Source organism: Gymnodraco acuticeps, unplaced genomic scaffold (assembly GCF_902827175.1).
Source record: "Gymnodraco acuticeps unplaced genomic scaffold, fGymAcu1.1, whole genome shotgun sequence".
Lineage (NCBI taxonomy): Eukaryota > Metazoa > Chordata > Actinopteri > Perciformes > Bathydraconidae > Gymnodraco > Gymnodraco acuticeps.
Genome location: NW_022989883.1, coordinates 253388 through 268989, shown reverse-complemented (window position 1 = coordinate 268989; position 15602 = coordinate 253388). Strand labels below are relative to the sequence as shown.

The window sequence follows — 15602 nt, the reverse complement described above, 5'->3', positions numbered from 1 at the left end:
ATTATAATTCAGTGATATTTATGGCTCTGAAATGGGCCATTCTGCAATATGCTTACTGTTGGTACTTTAAGTTAATGAGACGCTAAAACTTCTCTATAAGTAAGTCATATTTTGAATTCAGAACTATGACACAACGAGAGCCATACTCAAGCTTTAATGGTTCATTTATATGCATCCTATTTGTTGCCTGACAGGCTTACCTCAGGGCAATAAAACCCCGGGTCCTCTGTCAGTCTGTCCTGATTCTCGCCTGAATGAAAACACAGAAGCGACGACACTTCACTGAAGCAGAGTAGTGTCGATAGAAATCTCCTGCAACCTTCTTGTTTTTTATTCTCCCGTGTGAACTGTTTGCGTCTTCTATCAGGTGCGTTTCCCTTCATTCACTGTCATTCTTAGCTGTAGCTTTCCAACTATTTTTAATTAATCACGGCCCATTTTGCAAGCTAACGCTAATTAGCTAACGGCGTTATCATGCGTCAAATTGGGACAGATTTACATTTCCAGAAATTTCCACAAACTCATGCCTTCTGCGACCATTAAACATAGCCATTAAAGCTTTTTGTGCACGGTTGCTTCATTGCTAGTTTATCTGAATTGTGGGGTAAGCAACGCGAGGTTTTGCTAATCCATCCTCTGTTGCACGTTAGCTAACTTAGCTTAGCAAAGCTGGTATTAGCGTTAGCACGTAAACAAAGCCACACTGAACTGAGTTGTTGTGTGTTTTTCCGTCTGTTTTTTTGTTACATAATTCAGTGTGCTGTCTGCTCGACGCGACAGAGCAACATGGACCCACGGAAAGTGGCAGAGTTAAAGGGCTTCGTGCAGATGTGCGAGGCCAGTTCTGACGTCCTGCACCTGCCGGAGCTGGGCTTCTTCCGGACCTGGTTGCATGGGTCAGTATTCGTGTGTGTTGGGGGGGGGGGGGGGGGGGGGGGTGTACGTGTGTGTTTGTGTGTGTGTGTGTGCGTGCGTGCAAGTAACAGTTTAATTGATTTATTCTGTAATTGTGTCACTGAAGTTCTTAAAGTTTAAAACATTGTGCAAGTTTACCACGTGCATCAGTCCCGCCCACCTTCCAGAAAGAAACATGGAAGTGTGTGTGTGTGTGTGTGTGTGAAATCAATTGCACCACATCAGAACCCATGCAAAGAAAAAGGTTTCATCCCTTTCTATTTTATAGTCAAATCTAGGGATGTATCGCGATAAATAAATGTCTCGATACCGTCGTGAGACTGACAAAATCTACCGCGATTTTTTTTAAAGATTTAAAAAAAAAAAAAACCTTTCTTTAACCAGGTGGTCCCATTGAGATCATCGATCTCTTTTTCAATGGAGACCTGTCCAACATGGTATCGTTACATCCCTAGTCAAATCACATGGAAGCAGGGGTGGATCTATGGTGGGGGCAAGGGGGGGCAGCTTCCCCCCCACTGTAGAGCCTTGCCCTCCCTCAGCTTTTGTGTCCCTAAAACTGTACTTGTAGAAATAAACCTACACTAATGGCGCATTAACACTACAGTGCCGTTTTTTGTTGCGTTTCCACTAGGCGTAGTACCGGCTAGCGGGTACTATTTCACAGTTGTTCTGGCCCCATAAAATCGAGGTTCTTAGCGGGCCAACAACCAGGCTGAGTCGGGCTGAGTATGCTAAACTAGAGAGAGAATCGCTGGCAAGGGGGCTACAACTACAACACAATGAACATATTTGACCGTGATGTAATTGTAATACACGTTTCAAAATAATGCCGAAGTAACAACATACTGATACCGGTTAGTAAAAACCATGAATTAATGCTTTGACAAGTCTGCAGACAGACGGCAGGCCAAAAACCTTTTTTTAAATGCGTGTTTTCTAAATGGAGATCGGCTAAGCTATCGCAGTATATGCTCCGACCGTCCACACTCACAACGGCCTACAGACATAAATAAACCAGCGACTGTATTCGCCATGACACAGGCAGTCTGTGGTTTGTACTTGTTTAACTTTTGTCTAGTTTCTGAACAGATATGAGGAGCTCTGAGGGCTAACGGCTGATGTTGTTTTTCTGTGGTTCTCATTGAAGATGACGTCACGGCTCCGCCTACACTGCGTTACTATAGTTACTGCCCCAGCTACTAAACAGTAATGGAAACGCAGCATAAAGTGAGCCTGGCCTAACAAGGCCTAACTATACCGTACTAAGCCGAGCGAGGCCCTGCAATGGAAATGCGCCATATGTCCACAAGCAACGAAACAAGCAGTTCATTAATTCAAAGTGAATCATTTTAAATATCATCTTAGGCCTGTTAAAAACGCAGCTACGGCCCTGCATTAATCGGGGTTCGCAGACCGCGGCTGACACCGCTGTAGAGAGGGAGCGAGCACCTGAGGGTGGATCAGCGTCCCCTGGGTGCATTTCTCCTTCCACTAGTGTTGTTTTTACTAAGGACGAGAGCTTGAAACAAAATATTAATAAAATGCTGCCGTTTGAATCGATAGCGTTTAACAGACGGTCGCTGTTTGGGGCGTTACGTTACAAAATACTACGCAGAAAGCGCTAGCTGGGAGATCGATCACTTTATTTGCTAAACTATGCGGAACTATTAAATCCACGTAAATTACACATCACAGCAATGAGGCCAGATAATTTAAACCAGGATACATCATTTACCGTCAAACTGGGTCTGAACACAGCTGCCTGTGTGCGTTTGATAAATACTTTCTGATTTTATATTTATTTGCTATGCTTCTTATTAGCTACATGGCCCTAAAGGTCCTTACATACCGAGCCGAATTTTGGAGTCGATAGATGTCGGGCCGTCGATGAGTGTCGTGTCGCCCTACTCAGATTGGTGTGTACTGCACCGTCGTGTCTTTTCGGCCGTGCCGACACCTTCCGCAGCCGATTCGACATGTCGAATGTCGCAAAAAAACTCTGATTGGCTGTTCAGCTTAGCGAATCAGTGCATGAGAAGCGAAACGGAAGTGAGGGACCCAAACAAACGATTAAGAAGGCAAATCTGAGATTTCATTTAACTCCAGCTCTCGACACAGGTTCGGGAAAGCCCCATGAGCTTCTCGTTGTAGAGTGAAAATGGAACGCACAAGCTATTTGTTGTTTATTTATATATCGGGCAGGGGTGCAGATCGCGTGTCACTACCCGTTCTGCCACCCTGCCCTATCTGCAGCTATCATACTGAATAAATATTTACTCTGAATGTATGCAAAACTGTATGGCATATAGCTGTCTAACAGAAGTTAAATCCATTCTTCACTTATTCTGACAATGTACTTAACCCCAAATAAAAGAACCCAATAAAAAGAGTTGTTAAATAATAGTGAAGTCACGTTGTAAGAACAATAACTTATCTCTCTCTTTTTTTCTTTTTGTGCTTTGCCAAAAGCCACTGTGTCAAGTGTCCTACTTGGGTTGCAGTACGGATTTGTCCAATATGGCGGACCATCTCGCACATGCGCACTGCAGATAGGGCAGGGCGGCAGATCGGGTAGTGACAGTCTGTCTTCCGGTTGTTGCCTCTTTTGAATGACGAATACACACTACCGCTAGGGCTGAACGATATACCGTGTCATGGCGATAACCGCGGTATGCGCATGCGCGGTATTCACACCGCAGGGACGTGCGGTTTTATTCATTAAAAAAAATAAATGCTAACGCACTTTAGCACAGAATTCAAAATAAAGATACCCTTATTACTTATCGAAACTGCACATACAATATATCCGCTAAAAGCTGAGACTCCACAGATTATTTAAGTATAGTATCTAAGCGATCCGATCTCGCAACAGGGGAAGCAAACACAGACATCACAACACGTACCTTTTACAGGAGATCGTCTCACCGTAGCTGTCAATCTGATCAAAAGACGTGTTCAATGGCATTAAAACGAGAAAGAAAAAAACGCGGCTGAATCGGTTGATCCATAGGTTGATAATGTATCTGTGGCTTTGAAGCAATTGTTTATAATCCATAATTCCATTTTTATGTAAAAATCGGAGCACAAAAGTTAGCTGCTAATGGTAGCCACCAGAGTGTATGCAGCTTCCGGTTTTGGCTACGCGTCACACTCACTCCTTATTTGTTCATGTGTTGGTGTGTGTAGAACTTCCCCTGCATGCACAGCAAACCACCAATCACAATCATTCTGTATCAAGATTGATATTTGACCTTTTTAGACAGATTTAGCACCAAAAAAAAACCTCTTTTGGGGCCATTTGGGTGGATTTTCCATATCTCTGGCCCACCTTGCTGGATTTTGACATGTGACATCTCTTTCTGACCGTCAGAGCCAATGGAATCGAGGGGAAATCACACAGTCCTAATTTGGTAATGTGTGTGTGAGACTTCCGCATATCCAAGACCGGAAGCAGCAACCACTCTGGTGGCTATCATTAGCAGCTAATTTTTGCTCTGCGATATTTACATAAAAATGGAATTATGGATTATAAATTAAATCATTTTTTTATACAGACGTTAAAAACCTATGGATCAACCGATTCAGTCGCGTTTTTTCTTTCTCATTTTAATGCCATTGAACACGTCTTTTGATCAGATTGACAGCTACGGTGAGACATCTCCCCTAGAAGCTACGTAAAGGTACGTGTTGTGATGTCTGTGTTTGCTTCCCCTGTCCGAGTTCAGATCACTCAGTGATGATACTATATACCTAAATAATCTGTGGAACCTCAGCTTTAATCGGATATATTGTATGTGCAGCTACGATAAGTAATAAGGGTACTTTTATCTTGAGTTCTGTGCCAAAGTGTGTTAGCATTTTTCGCTCAGGGGTCATTTAGATGCTTCTTATGAGACTTGTGTTTTGTTTTGGTAAAAATGGTTTGTATCGTCAGTTAGCTGAGATTATTTCCGTTAATCTGGTATAACACATTAATAGGTTCTTAAATATTACGATGCCCTGAGACACTGTCGTGAAAAAAAAAAGTAAAGTACCCGCCGGGACTTTGGGGTTTAACAGGTTAAAAAAACCGCAATATATACCGCAGGGGGGGGGGAAATCGCGATGTCAGTTTTTTTCAATACCGTGCAGCCCTAACTACCGCCACCTGCTGGTAAGGAGAGTTATTGCCACTCACGCATGCGCAGTTCGTACGTGCAACTTGGCCGTCAGCTGAAGTCTTTGCGGTGTGTTCCAGTGCGAAACATGGCCAAGACGCAGGAGACGTGAGCCGACGTTCCGTCGGGACGTGTTCTTTGCTGTCAGTTTGGTGTGTAAGGAGCGTAACGTGTAAAGTTACAAGCATTTGTACCAGTGCTTTTCACAAGTAGGCTCTTGCAGGCCAGAGTATAGGAGTGATTCAACAACAACAAAAAGACATATCTGAGAAGTGATGAGGACGAACAGAAGGAGGAAAATTAAAAGAGAGTACACTGAAGAGACCAGGAGGGTCAGAGCAGGAGGAAGAGGAGGAGATGAAGAGACCAGGAGGGTCAGAGCAGGAGGAGGAGATGAAGACATTAGTGAAGAAGAAGAAATGTATGTGAGGAATAAAGATGAAGTGTCAGAAAGAGGGACAAAGGCAGTGATCAGGGGGCAGATGAGACTCCAGCTGGACCACATGGTATGTTCTTATTCTTCTTGCATACATATTCCATTACAGCAGCACAATCTAGCGGCTCTTAGTATTGACAAATATTGATTGAAATGTGTTGCTGCACAGGTCACCTTTAGCTCTCTTAAGAGATGGGTGATGTCATTTGTGTACTTCATTACCAAGTACTTTTACTGTACTTACAGTAAACAGAATTCTAGGGTATCATAAGTATTGAGCTGTTTTATACTATATTTTTGTTTGTTTGTCTGAACACCTTGATTCTCTTGTGCATTAAGAACACTTGTGTTAGGGCATGATTTAACAATAAATAGGATATATATATATATATCAGGGTTTCCCACACATAGACTATACCTGGGCGGGCCGCCCAGGTATATTAACGGCCGCCCAAGTATATTTCGCGACCAATTTAGTTTTTTTTTTTTTTTTTTTATAAGTTTTTTTTTTATATAAGTTTTTTTTTTTTATTCGTCCGTGACCACGACGCCATCTGTGATCGATTAACTTGTAGACAATGATCCCTCGCTCCCTTGCTCTGATCTCGCCTCCTTCTGGCCTGTTAAGTGGCCTGCCTCACACAGGGTGACTGGCTGTCCACATGATGTGGCCTGCCGACATGGCCACTGTCATACAGATCATAAATCAAAGCCCTTGATTGGTCTCTGTGTGTCATTCAAGCTCGGGATAACCTCAGCTCAGGTGAGGTAAAGGACACTCTGAGTGTTTAGATAGTTAACTTAGTCTAAGTTCTCAGTGGGTCTCAAACGGTGTGGTCACCATTTATGTAAACACATATTTCCATTTGAGAGGGTAGTGATTGGTCTAATGGAGAGTGAGGTGGGCTGAAGATCGGAAGGCTGTGAGTTCAAATCCCGCCAGGAACACCACCACTAGTGTGCCCTTGAGTAAGGCACTTAGCCCTTAGTTACTCCAGGGAGAATGTCCCTGTAATCGGTCATTATAAGTCGCTTTGGATTAAAGCGTCAGCTAAATGAAATGTAAAGTGATTAGTAAAATATGCATGAATAAATAAATAAAAAGTTAACTAGGTGAAAAAAGGTAAGATACACTTTTAAAACTTGTTGAGAGAAAACTAGTCTTTGCTGCTGCCTCAAACAGGAGGGGGGGAGAGGAGGGAGACAGGAGAGGCTGATTCAGGAGCACAGACACACTCACAACTATAAATGAACCAAAAATAAATTAACAAGTTTCAGTGTTTTTTTCATATTGGAAATGGTATGTTATTGGTTATGGCCTTGATTTTATGATTATTGAAATGTATACAGTTCTGTTAAATATAGGTGTTTCCATAGATCTAGTCTCTTTATTTTCCCCTCAAAATGCACCAGATTGATGCATTTAACTCCAAAATAAAAAATAAAATCTTACCGGGGGGGCATGCCCCTGGACCCCCCTAGAGGATTTGAGGTCGACCCCCACTAAAAATCACATGGATAGGTTCCTAAATACATTAATAAATACATTTATTTTTTTAAATAGTAACCCATTTCCATATGTTCATGTGTGGGTAGTAGATTTAAACTATAGGGCTATCATTATGGGCCCTGCCTGTACCTGTACCTGTACCTGTTCGCTCTGCCATCGCGTGAAGGGTCTGCTAACAAGCGACCAACAGAAAGGTTAATGTTGTTGCACGTCACCTCAACCCCCCCCGCTACCACCACCCCCCAAAGTATATTTCAGATCTGTGGGAAACACTGGCAGTTAATGGACCAGCACCAGAGGCATTCCCATACACACAGGCGTTGGAGCTGTTCTTCATGAAATCCCAGAAGGATGAAGTGCTCTGACAAACAGTGCCATCTTTGCGCAAAACGATTATACCGGAATGAAAAGTCAATAAATAATGTTGTTAAAACGCACCCCCCCCCCCCTCCTTTGCCACCACCCGCCCAAGTATATTTCATATCTGTGGGAAACACTGTATATATATATATATATATATATATATATATATATATATATATATATATATATATATATATATATATATATATATACACACACAGCAGAGTTTCCGTTAGAATATTTTTTTGCCGGTCAAAATGTCCGTTAAAGTTGAAATATTCCGGACAAAATGAGAAAAGTGCCGGTCAAAGGTCTTCTTTGTTATTTATTAAGCTTTAAAACAAATTGATATGATTCGATATTAAACAAACTAATTATAGTAGATTAACTACATTATTCAAAAGTGTACAGTAACTTACAATAACACGTGAATAATAAACGGAGTGCTCTCTCATTCTCCTGACAGCCCGTCAGTATCATGGAGCTCGCGGATCCAGTACGAGTGACCCGACAGTAAAACTAAACATATCTATAACTAGTTACGGTAGTTTGAGAGGTCATTAAAATAGCTACGTGTGATATTCTAACCTGAAGTGTGTTTTCCAGAGAAAACCCACAGTTTAAAGGGAAAAATGGGAGAAACCTCAGGGAGAGCAACAGAGGAGGGATCCCTCTCCCAGGACGGACAGACGTGCAATAGATGCCGTGTGTAAATTGTTTGCTGAATTGTTCTCCATATTTTATATTTCAGCATGGATTCAAAAATCCCTCCTCCATCCAAGCCAAAGGGGTCGTGCCATGTGAGACATAAATAAATCATTTATTGAACACTTTTGATACATTTTTTTTCCCCACATTTTATGCTGTAACTACTTGTTCTCTGATTTTTATTTTTTTTAGGGCGGTTGTCCTTGTGGTCCTCCTCCTACCTCAGCTCCAGAGCCACAGCCTACCGGACTGTCTGAGGACGAGGAGAGTGATTTAGGTACACACAGTTTCACAAAGTTAATGTGTGTTATGCAAGACAACAGCATAGTGTAACTCTAGAAAAGACTAAACCAAGATATTTGGTATCAGAAAGTCCTCTGCTCAGAGATTTAATTCATAGGAAAACCTGCATTTCATTCAGCATATTCAGTCAGTAGCCTATACTCAAAAATTGAATCCGAGCTGACAGAAAATGCTCCGTTTTAGTTTAATACCCACAGTTAAGCTCACACACACTATTATGAACATATAGGGTCACCTATTGAATTAAAAATGAACCAATGAAAGTGAAAAGCAGATTCAGGCAGTAGGCGTATAGATTCACACTTAAAGTATTAGCCTACAGTTTACAGAGAAGAGATAACATCTGATCCTTTTACAACAAACACTATATGCTCTTTTTAGTTACTTAGTACCATTGTAATCCCCAGTTTCTAGAAGTTTAACAGTAATCAGATTTGTGTTAATAGGGTTACCATTACATGTAATCTGTTACTCTCCAAGCCTGGAAAAGAGTAGATACGGCACACTAATGAATTATCGTTTTGACTCTTGGGTTTCTGTCACTTTTGGATGCTAGCTGAAGCTTCACATTTATAGTACAGACATTAAAGGTGGGGTAGGTAATTCACTTCAGAAACACTTATTGTTATATTCCATGGAATGCTCTTAACATCTCGATAGCAATGAATACATTAAATGCTTTGACAATAAATACATATAAAAAATGTCATCTGTGGAAGCCGTGGCGCTGTAAAAAGTACGACCAATCATCTGAGCCGGCCCGGCTAAAGTACCGTAATTTTCGGACTATAAAGCGCACCTGCATATAAGCCGCAGCAGCTAAATTGAATGATGTGTACATATATAAGCCGCACTGGACGATAAGCCGCAGGTGTTTTAATGTTTAATTACCATATGTAAGGGTTCGTGCACAGAGGGGATTGTCGGGAAAGAGATGGCTGTTTGAGGAAGCTCCCATTTATTAACATTTCAACAAACAAGTTGCATATTTGCATAACGTATTCAAGTGTTACCATTTAGTGCAATAGTAGCTACAGAACATGTGCTGTGTAAACTGTACTGTATCACATAGCGTTTCAGACACACAAACTTTTCAACTTTCAAACTTAAACGGTGCGCTCCCAGCGCACGTACCGGCAGGGTTTGTGCATGAAAACTTCCTTTGCACAAACTGTCTCGCTCTCGTAATGTCTGTCTGTCTTGCTCTCGTTCTGTCTCTCGTACCACTCTCGGTTCCACTTTTACTTTGGCGCGCTACCTGTCTCACTCTTTTCCGGCCTCCAGCTTTTCCTGCTGGAGCCCGCCGCTTAAAGGTGGCGGGCGCGGACCGGTCATAGAGCCCATAGTGTTAAAGGTGGTGGACTGTAACCTGTAAAATCCATAGATTTAGGAGGTTCCCTAGTGGCCGTTAGCTGTAAAAATCCATAGATTAGCCGCACCGTTATATAAGCCGCAGGGTCGAAAAATGGGAAAAAAGGCGCGGCTTATAGTCCGAAAATTACGGTAACTGGATGGCCTACCTGCCTGTCAGCCTTCCATCTGTGCACAAACTTATCTCGTGCCCTCATTGGTCATGTTCGTGTGTTGGAGGAGGGGCTCTGTGAGGAAGTCTGAAGGAAGGGGCAGATTTTTTTTCGGCTGCGTATTTTCAAATTCTAGCGCACTCGAGCTGGTTTCTCCATTCTTACCTACCCTACCTTTTTAAGGTGAAATACATCTTCTTATCCAACTCTGAGCAGGAAAGCAAAATTGATTATTATCCAAAATGTCAAACAGTTTCTTTTTGTAGGTATATTTATAGATTCAGGTCTGAAGGAGGAAAATTACATAACTTTGCTGCAGTGCCGTCTCCAACACTAAGGAAAATACACCAAGACATCGAAAAGGCACATTTTAAAGGCCTGTAGTGTGTCGTATATGTTTTTGTGCATGGAAATGGTCTAAACTAGACTAAAATCCCAAAGTTCCCTCCAAAATACAGATATGAGCCTGAAAATGAGCATAATAGGGCCCCTTTAATAAAATAAAAAAAAGCAAGTGTCTATCAATAATTGAAAAGTAGATTCATGAGTGCAGTTCGCAGACATGTCCCCATTTTCAAACCTGGCTTTAGTTAATTAGTTATTGAAACGGCAGCATTCCTGAATGTGTGTGAGGCCGTCAGACTGCCGATTTGATTTCCTAAGAATATCCCAAAAATGTTCATAGATTGTGTTCCCCACAAGAGCTCATTGTAAGTCTTGGGTTTATCTCTTTGCTTCTTCAGAAATTGAAATGGAGGGAGTGATTGAACCGGACACCGACGAGCCGCAGGAGATGGGAGATTTTGAAACCACTGAGGTACAATGTTGAGATTTTTCTATATTTTCTATCAAACATTACTTTTTTTGACCTTTTATTAATAAAAGATGGAGAATAACTAAGCCACATTGTGTGCATACGTTCCCTCAGGTATCAGAGGAGATGATGGATCAGGCCAATGAGAAGAAGATTGAGGCCATTGATGCTTTAGGAGAAGGTGGGTTGATATTATATTTAGAAAAGACAGACACATCCATTGGGTAACTGTAACAACATTTACAATTGAATTATATTTATGATCTCTTTGTCTGTTACAGGCGATCTGCAGAAAGCCCTGGATCTTTTTACGGAAGCCATCAAGCTGAACCCCTGCGTAGCCATCATGTACGCCAAGAGGGCCAGGTGAGAATCCTCCATGCTCTCTTAGCTTGATGACTAATCCTTCTATATATGATAGAGTGTAACCAGTCGCCCTCTCTCTCTGTGTCAGTGTGTTTATCCAGATGGAGAAACCCAACGCAGCCATCAGGGACTGTGACAGAGCCATCAGCATCAACCCAGACTCTGCACAGCCCTACAAGTGGAGGGGAAAAGCTCACAGGTACATTCCTGACTTTACACACACACGTGACATAACCAAACACTCAGTGTAAACACAACACACCTAATCTTGTTTTAATCTCAGCTGAGCTTATGATCTGATGGTATCATATCTGCTTGCTTATCGTGTGTGTGCTGCAGGCTGCTGGGCCACTGGGAGGAGGCCGCCCGGGATCTGGCTACAGCCTGTAAACTGGACTATGACGACGACGCCAGTGCTTTGCTGAAGGAGGTCCAGCCCAAGGTATAAAGCCAGAGAAAGGAGGGAAACGAGCCCCTCTTTCACAGTGACTGTAATGCAAATATGTTTCCTTTTTTAAAGGGGACCTATCATGCAAAATGCACTTTTTGATGTCTTTTATACATAAAGATGTGTCCCCGGTGTGTCGGTGTGACGCAGCGTCAGAAAATAAAACCCTCTCTCTTTTCCTCCGTACCCAAATCTCTAAAAACGGGGAACAACGGAGCTGATCCAGATTTGTGTCCGATATGACGTAATATCTGAAATGTGGACCCATGGCCCAATCAGAAACGTTGCTATCAGAAACAATGCCCGACTGTTTTGGACGTAATATGGTCTTTGCAGAGAATCAGCCATTTTCTAACCGGGCTGGAATAGAGGGATATGATGGGAGATCTTTAATGTAGAGGAGTCAATCCATATTTGTGAAGCTCCTAATGGCAGAATGTGAGTTTGTGCTTCATCTTTATCGTCATCTGTCCCTGTTTTTTTGTTCAGGCTAAGAAAATCATCGAGCACAAACGCAAATACGAGCGTAAAAGAGAGGAGAAGGAGGTCAAAGACAAGCAAGAGCGGATAAAGATGGCCAGAGAGGAGCATGCACGAGCTCAGAGGGTGAGTGGGATGGAGGTTTCCTTTTTCAGGCCAGCGATGTGTGGTTTTTGAAGAAATCCGTTAACAGAAGAAAGCACTCCTGATTCATCCTATCCCTTTGTTTCCAACAGGAGGAAGAAGCACGACAGGCCGGAGGAGGATTCTTCCCAGGTAGGAGAGCAGAAACACTTCAAATGTCATCATACGAGAATCAAATCAAAGGAGAATACCCTGTGGAAATGATTTGATACTCTTATTAAAGCTGCAAAATTTAGAAAACATAACTGCGATTGTTTTGAATCTGGATTTTGGAATTACGATGTGATAATTGGAAGCCCAAAACCCAAACCAAAACGGTGAACGTGTTATTTGAGGAATTGTGTCTCGAGAATTACAGGATGATATATATTTGTATCCAGAGTTTTAAAGGTGGGGTAGGTAATTCACTTCAGAAACACTTTTTGTTATATTCCATGGAATGCTCTTAAAAAAAAATTGTCGGCTGCGTACTTTCAAATTCTAGCGCACTCGAGCTGGTTCCTCCATTCTTACCTACCCTACCTTTAATGTTTACATCTCCAAACTGCAGAAATGCTCAGTGTCTCTCTGTTTAGTTGGGATGTATTGATGTGTTATGACTGATTGATTGATCCTGGTTGTTTTTAAAACAGGCGCTGCTGGGTTTCCAGGAGGATTCCCTGGTGGAGCCCCCGGTGGATTCCCCGGAGGATTCCCCGGAGGATTCCCTGGTGGTTTTCCCGGTGGATTCCCTGGTGGAGCCCCCGGCGGAGCCCCCGGCGGAGCCCCCGGTGGATTCCCCGGTGGAGCCCCCGCCGGCATGCCTGGTCTCGGTGATCTGCTGAAAGACCCCGAGCTGCTCAACGCCATGAAGGTGAGATAAACTGCATAAATCCAGGATGGATATGATATGCAGAGCTTTAAGGAGAAGGTTCGACAATATGGGAAATCCATTTTCTTACCGAGAGTTACATGAGAATAGATGCCACTCTAAAGGATTTTAGTTAGAAATTGTACTTTGGGTCATGTATTGGGAAGATGTATTTGTAACGCTCTTACTTCGATTTGAATATTGCACTAGGCCATCTTGCTAGGTTGATATGATTTTGATGAATTGTGAAGACCTACATCTGATTTTGAATGCCCTCCCTGGATGAATTTGACCGTGTTTCTCCCCCGTATTCCCCTCCAGGACCCCGAGGTGATGACGGCCTTCCAGGATGTCGCACAGAACCCAGCGAACATCTCCAAGTACCAGGACAACCCCAAAATCATGGCGCTCGTCACCAAGCTGAGCTCCAAGTTCGGAGCTGCCCCACAGCCGTAAACGAAAGAAGGACCAAAGAGGAGAGAGAGGATCCGTGGTGAAACAATCTGGAGAGCCACGACGCATTTCAACGATTATTCCACTGTGTGCAGATCAAACAGGGCAGCGGGGGGCGGCGGGTTAATTAAGTAGAGAAAGTGGGGCGACTTTTTAAATGATCTTAATGAGCCTGTTACACTTAGCATCCTCCTAACTCAGACTGACTAACCTGTATCCCGAAACGCTAAACTGGGGACCTCCGCATTAAGATGCTAACACACAGATGTTTTTACAGCCATTTAACGCGTGGTGATTGTTCAGCTTCCGGTTTGTTTTTCCTTTCTCCAAACAGGGCCGTATTCACAGACAACTGTTGGGATTTCTTTGCTATCAGATGTATTGTTAATGCGTAAAAAGAAAAGTCACTGTCCTTGATGTCTGACCCTGTTGAAATGTTTGATTCACAATAAATCCTTTGTTGCTGCAAACAGGTTTAACATTTTTTTTAGTTATTTATTTCGTTATACAAACTGATTTGACAGAATCACATGCAGTCTTTCTTTTCTTTTTTAGTATCCAGAAGGACTCTCAACTAGGGGTGCATACTGGTACCACCGAAATACCGGTTACTGGCGGCTTCGGTATACCGTACCGAAATCAGATCCGGTTTACGATACTATTTTTTTTTTAAATATAAAAGTAAGGCATAATATCCTTAAACTCGCGCCCAAACCGTCTAAATTACGATGTGAATATCGCCGTGAAACTCCGCAAACGAGTCACTGTGGAGTGTGGGCTGCATATGACTGCCAGTCTGAATGGTGGGGTCTGTAACCAGTGCCAGTCTGAATGGTGGGGTCTGTAACCACTGCCAGTCTGAATGGTGGTGTCTGACTGTAACCACTGCAAGAAGTTTATTTCTTATTTATGCTGTCTGGTATGGCACCAAGTACCTTTGTGTTCAGGGAAGCAGCGTGCCAAGCGAGAAAGTGTTCAGTTCAGCAGGTGATATCCTACACTGCGGTCAAGCCAGCCTCCACTCGGGAAAACCTAGTCAAGCCAGCCCGCACATGATATTGTGGTGCGTGAATATCCTATGCATAACGGTAGTCATGGAAACACTGCCTCTGTGTTTAGATGAGAATAAAACAAAAACTGTCCAGTATCAAAGACTCATTTAACTTCAGGGTGATAGCAGGACATCCCATCTAGTCACTTAGAAAAAAATCAGGACATTCTGATGTACAGTTTCAAAATAAAATACCTTTGAGGTCTCATATATGAGCTATCATCCCTGTTTTTAGATGAGAATAAAACAAACGCTGTCCAGTATCAAAGACTCATCTCACTCCAGGGTGATAGCAGGACACCCCATCTAGTCACTCAGAAAAAATCATGACATTCTGATGTACAGTTTCAAAATAAAAGACCTTTGAGGTCTCATATATGAGCTATCATCCCTGTTTTTAGATGAGAATAAAACAAAAACTGTCCAGTATCAAAGACTCATTTCACTCCAGGGTGATAGCAGGTGATTCTATTTTATTTTGAAACTACATCAGAATGTCCTGATTTTTTCAAAGTGACTAGATGGGATGTCCTGCTATCACCCTGAAGTGAAATGAGTCTTTGATACTGGACAGTTTTTGTTTTATTCTCATCTAAAAACAGGGATGATAGCTCATACAATAGAGATTGCAAAGGTCTTTTATTTTGAAACTGTACATCAGAATGTCCTGATTTCTTTTGAGTGACTAGATGGGGTGTCCTGCTATCACCCTGGAGTGAGATGAGTCTTTGATACTGGACAGTTTTTGTTTTATTCTCATCTAAAAACAGGCATGATAGCTCATGCAATAGAGATTGCAAAGGTCTTTTATTTTGAAACTGTACATCAGAATGTCCTGATTTCTTTTGAGTGACTAGATGGGGTGTCCTGCTATCACCCTGGAGTGATATGAGTCTTTGATACTGGACAGTTTTTGTTTTATTCTCATCTAAACACAGAGGGATGATAGCTCATATATGAGACTTCAAAGGTCTTTTATTTTGAAACTCTACATCAGAATGTCCTGATTTTTTCTAAGTGACTAGATGGGATGTCCTGCTATCACCCTGAAGTGAAATGAGTCTTTGATACTGGACAG

General features: G+C 42.3%; 1 protein-coding gene across 1 annotated transcript; it reads left to right on the top strand.

The window, feature by feature from the left end:
- The first annotated feature begins 110 nt into the window (after positions 1-110).
- Positions 111-13943, top strand: st13 (ST13 Hsp70 interacting protein). The gene is made up of 13 exons (XM_034198924.1): positions 111-367; positions 757-896; positions 8136-8184; positions 8285-8369; positions 10662-10735; positions 10847-10913; positions 11014-11098; positions 11187-11297; positions 11438-11540; positions 12036-12152; positions 12263-12302; positions 12803-13023; positions 13342-13943. Exons 2-13 carry the CDS (start codon positions 787-789, stop codon positions 13474-13476), a joined length of 1197 nt encoding a protein of 398 aa, XP_034054815.1. The 5' UTR covers positions 111-367; positions 757-786; the 3' UTR covers positions 13477-13943.
- The last annotated feature ends 1659 nt before the right edge of the window (positions 13944-15602 follow it).

What these genes read in the sequence shown, in the direction of transcription:
- st13 (XM_034198924.1), top strand. Translation starts at nt 787, where the DNA reads ATGGACCCACGGAAAGTGGCAGAGTTAAAGGGCTTCGTGCAGATGTGC. An exon ending in TGGAGGGGAAAAGCTCACAG is followed by an intron (nt 11,298 to 11,437) that starts GTACATTCCTGA and finishes TGTGTGCTGCAG; the next exon opens with GCTGCTGGGCCACTGGGAGG. An exon ending in TGAAGGAGGTCCAGCCCAAG is followed by an intron (nt 11,541 to 12,035) that starts GTATAAAGCCAG and finishes TTTTTTGTTCAG; the next exon opens with GCTAAGAAAATCATCGAGCA.